We start from the raw sequence: 13,344 nt of genomic DNA on the forward strand, positions 1-13,344 counted from the left end.
AATGCCCACACTATACATCCCCCAAAAAAAAAGGAATAATTTTAGACTCAAAACAACTTTAAGCCTAATTTATCACAAAAACCGGACAGCAAAGGAATAACCAATATTCATGAAGTGCCCACTAAGACATCTTGAAATTAATGCGCTGTCCACGGGAATGGAACTGGAGCAGGAACTGGGGCCAAGTCGAGTGGGGAGCACCCGGCACTTTTCAATTTTCATTAAAATAACAGAGTCCCGCCCAACTCAATCCCTCAATCCACGGTCTTCGGTCCTCAGTCCTCCGACCTCAGTCGCTGGTATAAAAACCCACTCAACCGAACGCCATGGCCATCCCGGCGATTGGAGAGCCACCCCCAGATGAGATGAGGGGCATGGTGGGTAAAAGAGGACCAGCTTCGTCTACGTGATTGCTGGGCGATGGATGTCTGCCCTCCGTGTTTTCGTCCCCATTCCGTTGGCGGGGCCTTCGTTTCATTCGTTAGTTCAACGCACACCCGGGAGTATGATGAAATTAAATTGGGGAAACTTTGCCAGTCGTCGTCGTCGTCCTCCTCGTAGTCGTCTGCCGCTTGCTGGTCCCTCTGGTGATGATTCTCCTGCTGCCACTGCTGTTGCTGCTCCTGCTGCTGACGACCATGATGATGATGATGATGGCTGCCATTGCCAGAGTCGGCCAGAGCCAGATCCCAGGACTGGTGTCCTTCTGTTTTTGGGCTGGCTTAAATCCTCGTCCTGCCTCGCCTCGGCTGCCATATTTTATGCACACACTGGCGTATACCCACAAACATCAGCGTATATATGTATGTATATTTGATGTTATTTTATTCCTGGAATGGAACATTTTCCCTGCAAACGAAAGCGAATGTAGATTTTTTTCAGGATTGCCTTTTGGGGGGCTTGGTTTAAAAATTTAAACTTGTCGTGTCGTCTTTATTATAATTTTTTGTTCTGTTTGGTTTGGTTGTTTTAAGCTTTTTACCTGTCCCCGCGCGTATCTCTGTGTCTCTTGTTGGAAAATTTAATCAGTTGCCAAAGTTTTGCAATTTTAATTAAATTCTCCAAATTGGTTTTGACTGCTCTGCGCTAAAGTTTTTCATTTTCATTGTCGCTCGTTCGTTGGCTTGGTTTTTCTTGTCGCTTTTCATTCGACTACCATGCCCCTGGCCTCTTGCTCCCAGTCACTCCTCTTTTGGCCATGCTGTCATTGGTTCTGGTTTAGAGGTTATCCAAATTGGCAACTTTGTAGGTAGACGAGCAAAGTTTTAATTGTTTAAGAAATGCACCCAGAAGTGCATTGGAAAAAATGGCAATGAGAAATAGTTCCAAAAAATTGGATTAAGCTTAATAAGTCTTTATAAAAATTTGGATTTGTGTATTTTATATTTTTGTCATCCCTAAGTCTGCTTTTGAGATACTTTATTTAATAAAAAGGGGTTTCTTTAAGTGCAGGCCGCCTAGGACTCCCCCGGGTAGTGCAAAGAAATGATATAAAAAAGTTTTTGCTCATTTAATGTCGCCATTTTTGCCGGGTATACATATAGACATAAACTATCGCCGCCTGCAGTGAATGTCCCGACCTCCTTCCTTCGCCGCTCCCCGCGCTGATGGAAAACAAAAACAGGAGGAAACTGCTCCTGAATCGGGAGAAGAAGATGGGCCCCAACACAAAAACGCCATTTAGCGCACAGGAAACTGTTTTAAAAGCGCGACAGGCGACGTTGTCGATGGCGACGTCGCGTCGGGCAGAAAATCGGGGTATATATAGTATATGTATATATGCCGAGGGGTTTGTGCAGAAGGGCGGTTACTCCAACTGCCCAACAACGCAATTGCGTTTAATTGCAAACGAAGAAAAAAAGAAGAAAATAATAATGTTGGCCAAGTAAGGGAATGAGGGGCAGTGTCTGGTGGACAAAATACAAAGTAGAAAACTTATGCTTTTGTTGTTGTCTTGGCAAATTACCAAATGGAAGCTGCCACTCCACAAACTGTTTGAATTCGGGCCGTTAAATGGAGAACCCTTTTGGCCGCCTCAGTGCACAAAACAGATCGAAATCGGAGCGGATCGTTCTTATTAATTACTCAGAGACAAATGAGGTAAATACATTACAAATGGGAGAAAATAATATATAATTTATGTTGAAAAAAGTCAGTGCTTTATATCTAAAACTAATAGTGATCATCAACTCTTCAATCTGGCTTTAGATATTTAAAATCAATCACAAAAAAAAACTGACGGACAGACGGACAATGATTATTCTTTTTTTTTTTTGGCTTATCAAATGCGTGCTATCTGTAGAATAACTGCCATGGACATAGTACGCCAGTAAGGGGGTTGGGCCGGGGCTACGGAAGCGCGAAGATTAGTTGATTGCATCAATATGCTCGCCGTCCGATTCACCCTCACGTTCCGTTCCTGGCCGTGGGCTTTATCTCATCGCTCATGCGAATCCGAAATTAAATTATCTGCCGAACTGCCAACAGACGTCGAAGTGGAGGACAACCCTTGTTTCAAAAGTCCTTTTGCCCCCACCACTCGCCAGCTTTTATTCCAATCAGATTGTTTCCGTGGCGGTCCTGGCCCCGGGACCCCCCCGTCCATCTCGTGCATCTCTATCTTCCTGGGCCGGGTTTTCTCTGAGTCTGTGTGTGTGTCTCAAATAGGCTTTTTACTTTGTCGCCGGGCTGAGCCTTGCAGATTGAATTCGAATTAATGCCTTTGACCCGCCCCGCAGCAACCTCATTACCATCACCCCACCACCCCCTCACCGGGCTCGCCAGCAACATCATCATCATCCGTAGAAGCAGCAACATCATCCACACGTTCCGATTCGGATTTATCCTTGCCCCCTCTCGCCGACCTAGTGCCTGCCACTGCCACTGCCTCTGCCTCTGCCTCTCGTTGTGGCGCGTGTTCGTACGCCTGATTAACATATGTCAACAGTATTATATAAAGTGGTATTTTGGGCCTCATTTCGGGGGATCGGAATCGAAATTGGAATCGGAATACGGATTTGGCTTGAAGTTGTGTTTTGGGACTCGGACCCGGCACATGTTGCTCACGAAATTCAATTATGCCAGGCACTTGCTTATTTTTGTAAGAAATTAACTTGTAGATTAAGGGCGAGAAAATCTGCTTAAAAGGGGGACCAGAAAGAGTTGTGACTTAATTAAATTTTAAATTTAACTTTGGAATCCTTTTTTTAGGTCAACGAGGTAAAATTATGTAGTGCCCCTTTGGGGTTCAAATTGGAGTACACTTTTCGCACACCCGGCGTTGTATGGGTTTTGAAAAGGTTTTTATATTAAGCCCCCAAAGTAAATAGCAACAAATAAACACGATTTAAATTTTATTTGTTGCACAAATATTTGAATGGAAACACAAAACAAATATATGAACAAAATGCACGGAGCACGGAGAACGTTTTTGTGTAAACAAGTTATGTTTATTGGCTTATTGGCTGGCTGCGAAATTGAGTTAAAACCTTGTTTACGTAATTTTTATGTACAACTTAAATTAAGATGAAAAGCTCGACGTTATCTGAATATTTGAGTAGTTGGCACAGACTCTATCAGAAACTTTGGCCAACTCTCAGACACAAAGGTGAAATAGGTATTCATGGAACCTCTCGATTCTTCACAACCTCGATACATATCGCTGGCTGAATGGAAAATTGCACTTGAAATTGCTATCATCCCTTTGCCTGGCGGTCAACCACCAATAACCGTCCCCAGCCCCCCAGAAATGCAAATGAACAGCCGCCCCCCCATTCGAATGGATTTCATCAAACAAAAAAAAAAGGAAGAGGAACACCAATAACTCGTCTTTCCCCAAACCCGAGTGGAAAAAAGAGTCGGAGTTTCCTCCGCAATAAATCAGGGCTCCAATAATTGAGTGGTGCAGAATGGTGGTGTGGATGTGCCTGTGGATGTGGGTGGCACAGGGACTGAACTGCAGCCAAAGGGCTAACAAGTGGCATGGAGCCAGAGGACTCTCGTCTGCCCGGTCGTCTGGTCAGCGCGGCCAGACACTCGACTTGGCCCGGCTGGAGGTTCAATGAGTTTTTCGGCCTTAACCTGTACCCACAGGCGCTGTTTTTAATTAGGCGCATAATTTGCGAATAATATTTCCACGTGATTTTCAAGTGGACTGCTGACGGACGACTGTCGACTGACGGACTGCAAAAAGGCTGCCTAACGATGCCTAAATATGGGCTTAGTCATCATTTGGCTGAAAACCGGAATTGTTCACCCACTTTCCTCCAACCACATGCAGAAACAATGATGGGCAATGGCAGCTACTCCACTCAAGGGCCTTGCAAAGGGTTCATCACCAACCGACCTGATCACAACAACGTTGTGGTATTTCCTTTGCCGACGAGTTTTGTCTCAGAAAGACGGGCTTGTCGAACCACCAGCCGACAGCCCGGCCAGTGGCAGTCATTCCTCCAACCAGCCACACTTGAAATATTTGTGGTTGTTGTTTGATTGAAGCAGCTCAAGCTGTTTGCAACGGAAGTGTGTTTGATTAAACGCAGAAGGACACAACACGAGTGGGGGAGGGCTCACAAGTGGCTCATGGCCCGAACGGTGGGAACGCAAAATAAAAAGCAAGGGAACAGGTTGAAAGGACCCGAGCCGGTCCTCTGGGGCACTGCGCTTTAAACTGCAGGTAAAATGGGTCTAGATCCGAATCTGTAAGCCCATTCTGGGGTAGTGAACCCCATAAATGTTTTAGAATTCCGAACAACACAAGGATTCTCAATAAGATATGTAAAAGTACTTGTTTAGGGGATGCTGTAAAAGTCTTTCAAATAGTGCCCAAGATAGTCTCTCTCATTCAACAATAAAAATGTATAATTAAATGTTATTAAAAATAAATCTTAATAATAAAATTACTTGATAATAGGGTTAAGTCAAGACTGAATTAAATACAATTATTATAAGTATAATTAAATATATATTGTCAGCAAATAAAGATAATAAATGTATATCTTATACGATTATATGGCTCAAGAGCCTGTATGCATTGCTAATGATTCTTGAATTTTTCTTTAAATAAAAGATAACTTCAACGTCATTAAATAATAATTCCATAGACGTGAGATAGCCATTCAACTCAAAAAAGAGGTCTTTCACCAGTCGTTTTTCCAATTTTGTTGGAGGAGGTTGTGGCAAGCTCTTCCAAAAATGGTTTGTTGTTTTTAGTCGAATATTTTATTGATTTCTTACAATAAAATTTGTGCAGATTACAGCGAAAAAATAAAGAATTTTAAATAAATATCTTTCAAATTAAAAATATGAATTTAAAGGAAAGTATTCATATTAAAAAAACTTTCGTCACCTAAGTTTAAAAATAAGCAACTGAAATATTTGGCTGTTATCTGTAGGTCTCTGATAAGTTAAGGCCTAATCAACTTTTAAATAATCTCAGCTATTCGAGCATGATTTTTGGTGTTATCGCCACACTTTTTTCTTGTTGACCCAATTGTTTGTTTATCAACAGAAATTTATTTACATTTTTCACGTCTGGTTGCTGAGTTTGGTGAGTCTCCAGCTGCCCAATTTGGGAACTGGTTCTCGGATTCTGGCCGCATTTTTCTGTCCGGCCAGAAGTCACTTTATGATGACAAATGCCATTATCCGGGAGCTGGTTAGACGTGGACACGAAGTGACTTTTGTAACGCCCGTTTCAATGGGGAAAGAGGATCTGGGTCCAAATTACAAGGAGATTTTATTTGCCCCATATGATAACTGGAGTGACAGTAAGTAGCCTAAACATTTGAAAGCACTTTTAAGTAAATAGAACTTTCTTGATAATTAGTAAGAGAAACGACTAAAATAAGCAGTGCTATGGAACTGACAGACCTGCCCATATTCGACTTTTTCCGAATGGTATATACGATGGGCATTCACAATACTAACTTCGCCTTTGAGCAGCCGGAGATCCAGGCAGTCATCAATGAGAAAAACAAAGTTGGAAAGTACGACTTGCTGCTTACGGAACAGTTCTTCAACGAGGGAGCCCTTATCCTGGGCCACCTGTACCAGATACCCATTGTTACCCTTTCCACCTCAGGGTATGCCAACTATTTGAGTCAGTTGGTGGGCATTGTGTCCCCCTGGTCGTATGTTCCCCATAAATGGATGGCCTACACCGATCGCATGCCTTTTTGGGAGCGCGTTGGCAATGCTTTTGTCAGCGGATCTGAGGATCTGTATCGAGAGTTTAAATACTACCCGGAACAGGATGCCATCCTACGCAAACACTTTTCCAATTTATTGGTCAGAGTTCCCACAATCAAGGAGCTGGAACGGAATATTTCAGCTATTTTGCTGAACACTTACCTGCCATTGGCCTCTCCCAGACCCACGTCCTTCAACATGATTCAAGTAGGAGGTCTTCACATTCAGCCTTCCAAAGGATTGCCAAAGGATCTGCAAGAGTTTCTTGATGAAGCTACCCATGGAGTTATTTACTTTAGTTTGGGTGAGTGTTGAATCTTAGAATAATTTAAACTTATTTATAAATTAAACAATTTTTTAGGATCCCAAGTGAGAAGCGCCGAGCTACCTCCTGAAAAGCTAAAAATATTTCTTGATGTGTTCAGCAGCTTAAAGCAGCGAGTTTTATGGAAGTTCGAGAATGAGACATTGCCAGAGCTGCCATCCAATGTGAAGGTTCACAAGTGGTTGCCACAGGGAGATGTCTTGGCACATCCTAACATAAAAGTCTTTATCGCCCATGGAGGGCTTTTTGGGATCCAAGAGGCAGTCTACCATGGAGTACCAGTGCTCGGCATGCCTGTTTATGGCGACCAGTCTTTGAATCTTCAAAGAGGAAAAAGCTTGGGATTTGCACTTGTCCTAGACTACCGTCGTCTATCAGAAGATGAGCTGCGATCCTCTCTCATTGAGCTCCTTGAGAATCCCAAGTACAGGATCAATATGAACGAGGCCTCACGGGTGTACCGGAATCGCCCTCTGAGTGCGATGGACACTGCCATATACTGGATAGAATATGTAATTACCCATCGAGGAGCACCACATTTGGTGGCTTATGGAGTTGACTTGGCTTGGTACCAATTCTACTTATTGGATGTTATTGGATTGGTAGTTTTTATTGGCTTCATGACTATATTAGCTTTAAGATTTTTTTGTCGGAAATTGTTTTCATTAAACTTGAAAAAATCAAAGAAAACTTTAACTAAAAATAAATCAAAACAGAACTAAATAAAAAAATTCTATGAATTAAATAGAAAGTGGTGATGGACTCAATAATCAATGAACATTTTTTTTACCAATAGATTATTAAGAGCAAAGCCCTCGAATCTTTTTAAAACATCGAATTACCATCTAGTTTTTAATGGAATATTGATTTTTGGCTAACGAATAGGTGGCAAAAGATTGGAATAGTAGTGCCACCTTTTGGTTGCCCTCTTCTCGACCATAATGCCAACCGTGCGGCATGCCCGGTGACTCCGTTCCACAGGACCTGTGGTTATGTGTGGGTCCTGTGTCCTGTTGTTGCGACATTGTTGCCACTTAATCCGTTTATCTAACTTCGTACACCGCTGGACTTGATACCCGAAAAACTAGCTGAGCGTGGCTCAAAATCCCAGTCGTTGCTGCATCTTTTTCTCCTGTTGCTCGGCTCAGGACCAAAATGGAAAATGGCAGAGGGTGGACTCCACTTGAAAATTTGAAATCCATTCGACCGTATAGTCGATCCACCAGGCCCTCATCCCGCCCGTCATCCCCATGGCCGAGCCCCCAAGCCCCCGGGCTCTGAGTCGACATCCATTAGCAATCGCAGTCATACAGACTTCCGCATCATACTTTCCACTTCCGCATATTTTACGTCCCACTCTCCGCACTCTCTTCGCAAAATGGCGGACCCATGTTAGCCATGCGCGAGCTTCGACCTTCCAACTCCAGTTTGGTTTTGGCCAGAAGTTTGCCTGTCGCCTGGGAGTCCTTGTGCCCGATACTGTTCGAAATTCGAATGAATGCGAAACGCTTTGTTGCCAATACTTTAGATCCTGGCAGGATGGCCTTTGCTGGCCACTTGCAGCATTTGAGCCGAGTTTTGATTACTTTTATTGCTGGGTTTTCACTTTTTTATGGCCTTGCAGGGGTCAACTTAAACAAAACCGATGACAAAGCAAAGTTCTGGAGGTTTGTAACAAAAAAATGTAGCATATTTATCGGCTTCTTGGTTTATTTGTATTAGGTTTGTAGATAACCGCTTATTAAATGGTTATTTAGTATTTTAACATTAATTAATTAATTAATAATTTAAAATAATACACACCCACACCATTAGGCACCTTTAATGAAATCGTTTTCAAAGGTCCTTCTAACAAAAAAAGGTCAAGTTTAAACGACAAATTTGTTTGCAAAGCACCAGCCCCAACCCCGGGGGGATAAATCAGAAAACAAACCAAAAGCTACAACCGAATGTTAGCCGGTAAGAAATCAGCGACAAAATATGACAAATTCGGACCCGTGAACAAACAGGAAACTCGACTGTGGAAACAAAATGCTCCTTGAGAGGTTGCTTGCCCCGCCCGCCACTCCGGGCGACTTCCTCCCCCGATGCCGTGTGGGTGTGTTCAAATGCAAATCCTTGGCAAACCTGTAAAACTTTTTTAAAGTTATGTACCGCTGCCGTGCACCCACCCCGAACTTTTGCTACCTTGGCTGCCATAAATCATGGCGGATGGCGGTGGCTCCCATTCGAGACCCCAAAAAACGAGAGACTTGTAGGCCGGTGTGCTCCTTACTCGAGGATTCTTTTGGCTTTGTTTTGTTGAGGACAGTATTTCCTGAATTTACCTTCGCTCCCCGGCCTTGCCATCCCCCTCGGCGTCTTTGTATCTGTCTATCTGTGTATATCTGCGAGTCTCTCGCTCTGGGGCTTCCCGTTCCGTGTTTGTTTCGAGAAGCGTCGCAAAAACATAAATCCAAACGCCAAGACAAATTTCGCAGATCCGCCGGTGGGTCCTGGGCTGGGGGCATGAGGAGGCATAAGGATAAAGTTTCGCCCAAGTTTTTCTCTTTACTGTCGTGATTTATGCCTGGCACGCCATTGGGCTAGGGGTGTTCTGGCCAAAAAGTTTTTTGGCCTGCGCGAAAAATTATTTACCCCGGCAAAGTAGTCCTTCCCCAGCCACTGGCTGGCTTTAATGCCACCCGTTGTTCTAAGCCATTTGCGTGGATTGCCTGCAATTTGCTGCCCAGATTTCCCAAGATGTTCACATTTGCTGGGGGGTGTGGAGGGTTCATCTCCTCGAGTCGTGTGTCTGTTTCAAAATTATGTTTGTGCAAAAGATTTAACGGAGTCGTGTGTTCGTGTGAGTGCGTCCATGGAAGACGGTCTCTCATCTTTTTGGGAGTCCGGGACTAGCCCGGGACTCGGCGCCGGAAGAGCTTTCTTGGCTCTTGAGATTTTATATGTCCGCCGCTGTCTGGTCCCGCTGTGCGGACTACGAAAATTGCGTTTAAATTAATTGCAAATGGCGCATGATTAAGGGGAAGTAATAAATGGCTAATTGTTCATGATTTAATGATTTCGGTCTTGCAGCTCACTTCATCTTCTGCGGATAATCGATGTCTTAAAAAGGGGGCACACTGGGGGAAGGAAGTATTAAAGGAAGAGAATAGAAAGTAATTTATGGTGCTTCCTCAATATTTCCTAGCGATTTTATATTATTTCATTGATGTTATCCCGTCCATGTTGAAAAGTCCTTAGGCATTCATAAGCTCGAAAGTATTCCTGCCTAAGCAGGGAGCATATGACATCAGTAGGGGTTCTTGGCTCTTGAGAACCTCTCCCATCAGTACCCTCTTGAAAAACCGTCGTAATGACAAATGTAACCCTACTTAAAATAATTACTTCGCCTTAATTGCGCTGTCAGTTGGTGTCTACTTAGGGAAATATTATCCCGCATCGCGCATAGACACACAATATACAAATATTGTGAGCTCCTTCCCGGGGAAAGGGTGTGAACGGAGTTGGACAGATCTGTGCCGGGTTGTGAGACTTAGCCGAGAGTGCTCGGCATATGTCAATTAAGTTATAATTCCGTTCGGCATGCTGAGCCTCAACGAGTTGCGAACGACTGTCAATCAAGCTATTTCGTTGCCTTCCTGACTTCCTTAAAGTCCCTGCCGGCGATGCCAGGCAACTGGCTTTAAGACGGAGCCACCACATCCACATCGGGTTGTCAACAAACAACCCTCGGGACTGAACAGCCTGCCAGGAGGCGCCTGGGGGAGGGGAATAGCTCTGCCTCATCAGCGATAATTATGCAATATGTACGCGAGCGGATCCGATGATGCTGGGAACGAGCACAATACACGCCTGCGAATTCCGACTCTCATTCCCCAATCTCGGCTCATAATACCCATTTCCCAATTGCCCAATTTTCCCAGGCAGCATGCATGGAGTCTGATTGATTGGAAAAAGTGCGATATTCCCTGCTTGCGATTAATTATTGCAGGGCATATAGGGTTCTTCGAATGGTAAGAAACAGCTTGACTTTAATTATAGTTGAAGAAAGTTGTATACTTTTTAATTGGGTCTCGCTTAAAAATATTTCATTTATATATGGATATTAAAATATTTTATAGTATTAGACACAACACAATTACTAAATGTCGACTTAAGATTATTTGGCATAATAAGCCCTAAGACCCTACGAATTTTAAGCTCGAGTAGAAGGAACCACTCCAGTCCTTGCTCCATTTTTGAAAATTTCCCTTCCTGGTTTAATTAGATGCAGCGCCAACTGGCATCGAAGGGGCTTATTAATTGGCCCGTATGCGCGTTGGGGCTTAAATTACCCGTTAGTTCCCCTTGGCTGACGTTCTTGTTCTTTTTAATGGTCCAAAACCTAGGTGGCGGTGCGCCAATTTGCATCAGGACTCGGAGGCCCCAACCATCTCTATGGCGTGTTAAGTCAGTCAATAGTCGGCACCGCCAATCAGTGAATCGCAACCAGAGTTGCTACGAAGGTTCTTACATCGAAAGAAATACTTTTGATTTGTTTTAGAGATAGCAGTATTATTGGTTACAAGAGTGAAAAAATATGAAGATATTACTAGGCATGGGTTTTGTAATAGGAGACATTATAATTTATTTTTTAAAGTTCTTATATTATTTTTCACAGTCCAATCCTACCCACCAACAAAGCTGCATACACAGACTTCTGCGTAGAAACAGGCTAACTGGGAGATGGCAGCTCTGGCGCGCGTTCTTAATAGAAAAGCGCTTTTCAATTATGTTGGCCAACTCCTTTTTGCCAAGAGTTTCTGGCAGCCTTTGACTCCCTACTGCCGACCTCTCTCCATGGCCTTGTTGCTGTTGGCCCGGCATGTTGTGTACCTTTTAATTCACCATTTTTGCCTCGTCTTTGGCCAGGTGCTGCGGTCCAGAGGGTCTCGCCGGGGCTCGTAGTTATAGTCGGACAGCATCCTGCTGTTAGTATCCAATTAAAATCGAAAATTAAATGTCAGAAAAGGAGCTCCCAGCATCTGGAAGCTGGAAGATGGGAACTGGGCGCAGGGTGTTCCCCTGGCATGTCTTTTCGTTTTGGTAACGAGTTGGGGGACTGTGCAGGTGGGGCTAAGGCGCTTACTGATTGAGTATTGCCAGCCCGGTTGGGCCCGGGGCCAGAAAAACCTAATTGCCTTGACCGTAAGTAAACACAGCAGCTCGGGCCAGTGCCGTGGGTTTGGGCTTGGGCCAACTCAAAAATGCATGAGTCCCCAGAAGCCGCACAACAAATAGACAAACATAATCAAAAGTACGAGAACGAGTACCAGCCAGCCACTTGAAAATCACGCCCAATTTGACATGCGCCTAGAGTAAATATTCCCCGCCCAAACCGACACGGAGACGGACTCCGGCAGTGGCTCGGAAAAATCCGTGTATAAATTCCGTGAATAATTGATGTCAGCCGGAGTGTGTGCTCGGACGCAATGCAAACTTAGTCATTAATGGCCTCGGGGTACTTAATATATGTATTACTCGCCTACTCGAATGTATACATTGTATACTTTGCTCAGCCTCAACCTTATCCTTACGCCCCCGCCAGTGCTGTGCGCCTGTACTCGGGGGCGTATACTTATCGCATTCCCCATCCTTATCCTTGACGTGTGTCGCAATATTTTCTTTGTGCATTTTAAATGCTTTGTTTGCTTTGGTTTATTGGACGTATCGTTAGGGGGAATGGGTGAAATTGCTTTTATGGGGAAAGAGTTTGGTTCTGAATGGGATTTAAAAATCCGACGATTATACTTCAGTGCCCGGTTTTAGTGAAAATAAGTAAGGAAATCCACTTCACTAACCAATAGGTTACCCAGAAAAATAATAAGTTTTAGCACCCTCCTCTACATTTTAATAGCTTCTTAAGTTATGCAAAAAATGTTGTCACACTTTTCATATTCAATAACATATTGCTTCCCCTTCCGAAACGGATTTTAGAAATGTTACGCTCATTATCGAGTGTAAAGCCATAAACTAATGTGACTAATGCCAAGAATGATCAACAAATTATACAAGGAAATTATTCAAGCATTAATGCAAAAGCTGCCAAAGCCGAGATGGATGACTTGGATGGACATTTGGATGGATGGATGGATGGTTTGGGTTTTGGCCTGGCTGAATGGGTGTTCGGTCGGGGGCCGGTTCATATGAAATTTTAATGCCTGGGAATAATTTAATATGACGCTCGAACCGCTCGCTCAACATCCCTGCTAGCCCGTGTGTCGGTGTTTTTTATTCGAATATTTTTAATAACTGAGCGGCACGCAGATGGGTGGGTGGCTGCCAGAATCGCATGACACAAAATGATAAACAAGAAATGTAAAAAAAGGAGATTTATTACGCAGGCGGTGGCGACGTTCGTGAGATGCTGATGATGGACCATAAACAAAAAATGCAAAGCAAAATACAAAAAGTGTATAAATATATAAATACATAAATACATGTATATAATGTACACCCGGACAGCCCGGCAACTAACAACTGCGTGCCACAAAAGCCATCAATCATTTTGAGCGAAAGGGGCAAGCGGCGGATTTGGGACTGGGATCCAGGAGCCCAGGCCAGTGGCAGAAACGGCATCCCCCATCGTCGGTGCTTTCCCGGAGGGGAGGTGACATGGTTGGTTGGCTTCCTCTCCTTTTCCTCGCCTCTCCCTCTTCATTCCCCCCCTTCTGCTGATTTGAATAATCAGGCATCGTCATCAGCTTGGAAGCCCTGCCCTGCCCTGCCTTGCGGCTCATGATTATTAAATATGGCAGATCCCCAGATCCAGAGCCGACGACGTCGTC

At 44.0% G+C, this 13,344-nt stretch overlaps 1 protein-coding gene across 1 annotated transcript; it reads left to right on the top strand.

The window, feature by feature from the left end:
• Positions 1-5,545: 5,545 nt before the first annotated feature.
• On the top strand, positions 5,546-7,236 carry LOC108126691 (UDP-glycosyltransferase UGT5-like). The gene is made up of 3 exons (XM_070276961.1): positions 5,546-5,768; positions 5,828-6,493; positions 6,551-7,236. Exons 1-3 carry the CDS (start codon positions 5,627-5,629, stop codon positions 7,234-7,236), a joined length of 1,494 nt encoding a protein of 497 aa, XP_070133062.1. The 5' UTR covers positions 5,546-5,626.
• The last annotated feature ends 6,108 nt before the right edge of the window (positions 7,237-13,344 follow it).

The sequence above is a fragment of the Drosophila bipectinata genome, chromosome 2L (assembly GCF_030179905.1).
Source record: "Drosophila bipectinata strain 14024-0381.07 chromosome 2L, DbipHiC1v2, whole genome shotgun sequence".
Classification (NCBI taxonomy): domain Eukaryota; kingdom Metazoa; phylum Arthropoda; class Insecta; order Diptera; family Drosophilidae; genus Drosophila; species Drosophila bipectinata.

Bases quoted from the DNA above. Each gene is read 5' to 3' on its own strand.
- LOC108126691 (XM_070276961.1), top strand. From the start codon at position 5,627: ATGATGACAAATGCCATTATCCGGGAGCTGGTTAGACGTGGACACGAA. The intron at 5,769-5,827 runs GTAAGTAGCCTA...CTTGATAATTAG, and splicing joins ATATGATAACTGGAGTGACA to TAAGAGAAACGACTAAAATA. The intron at 6,494-6,550 runs GTGAGTGTTGAA...ACAATTTTTTAG, and splicing joins AGTTATTTACTTTAGTTTGG to GATCCCAAGTGAGAAGCGCC.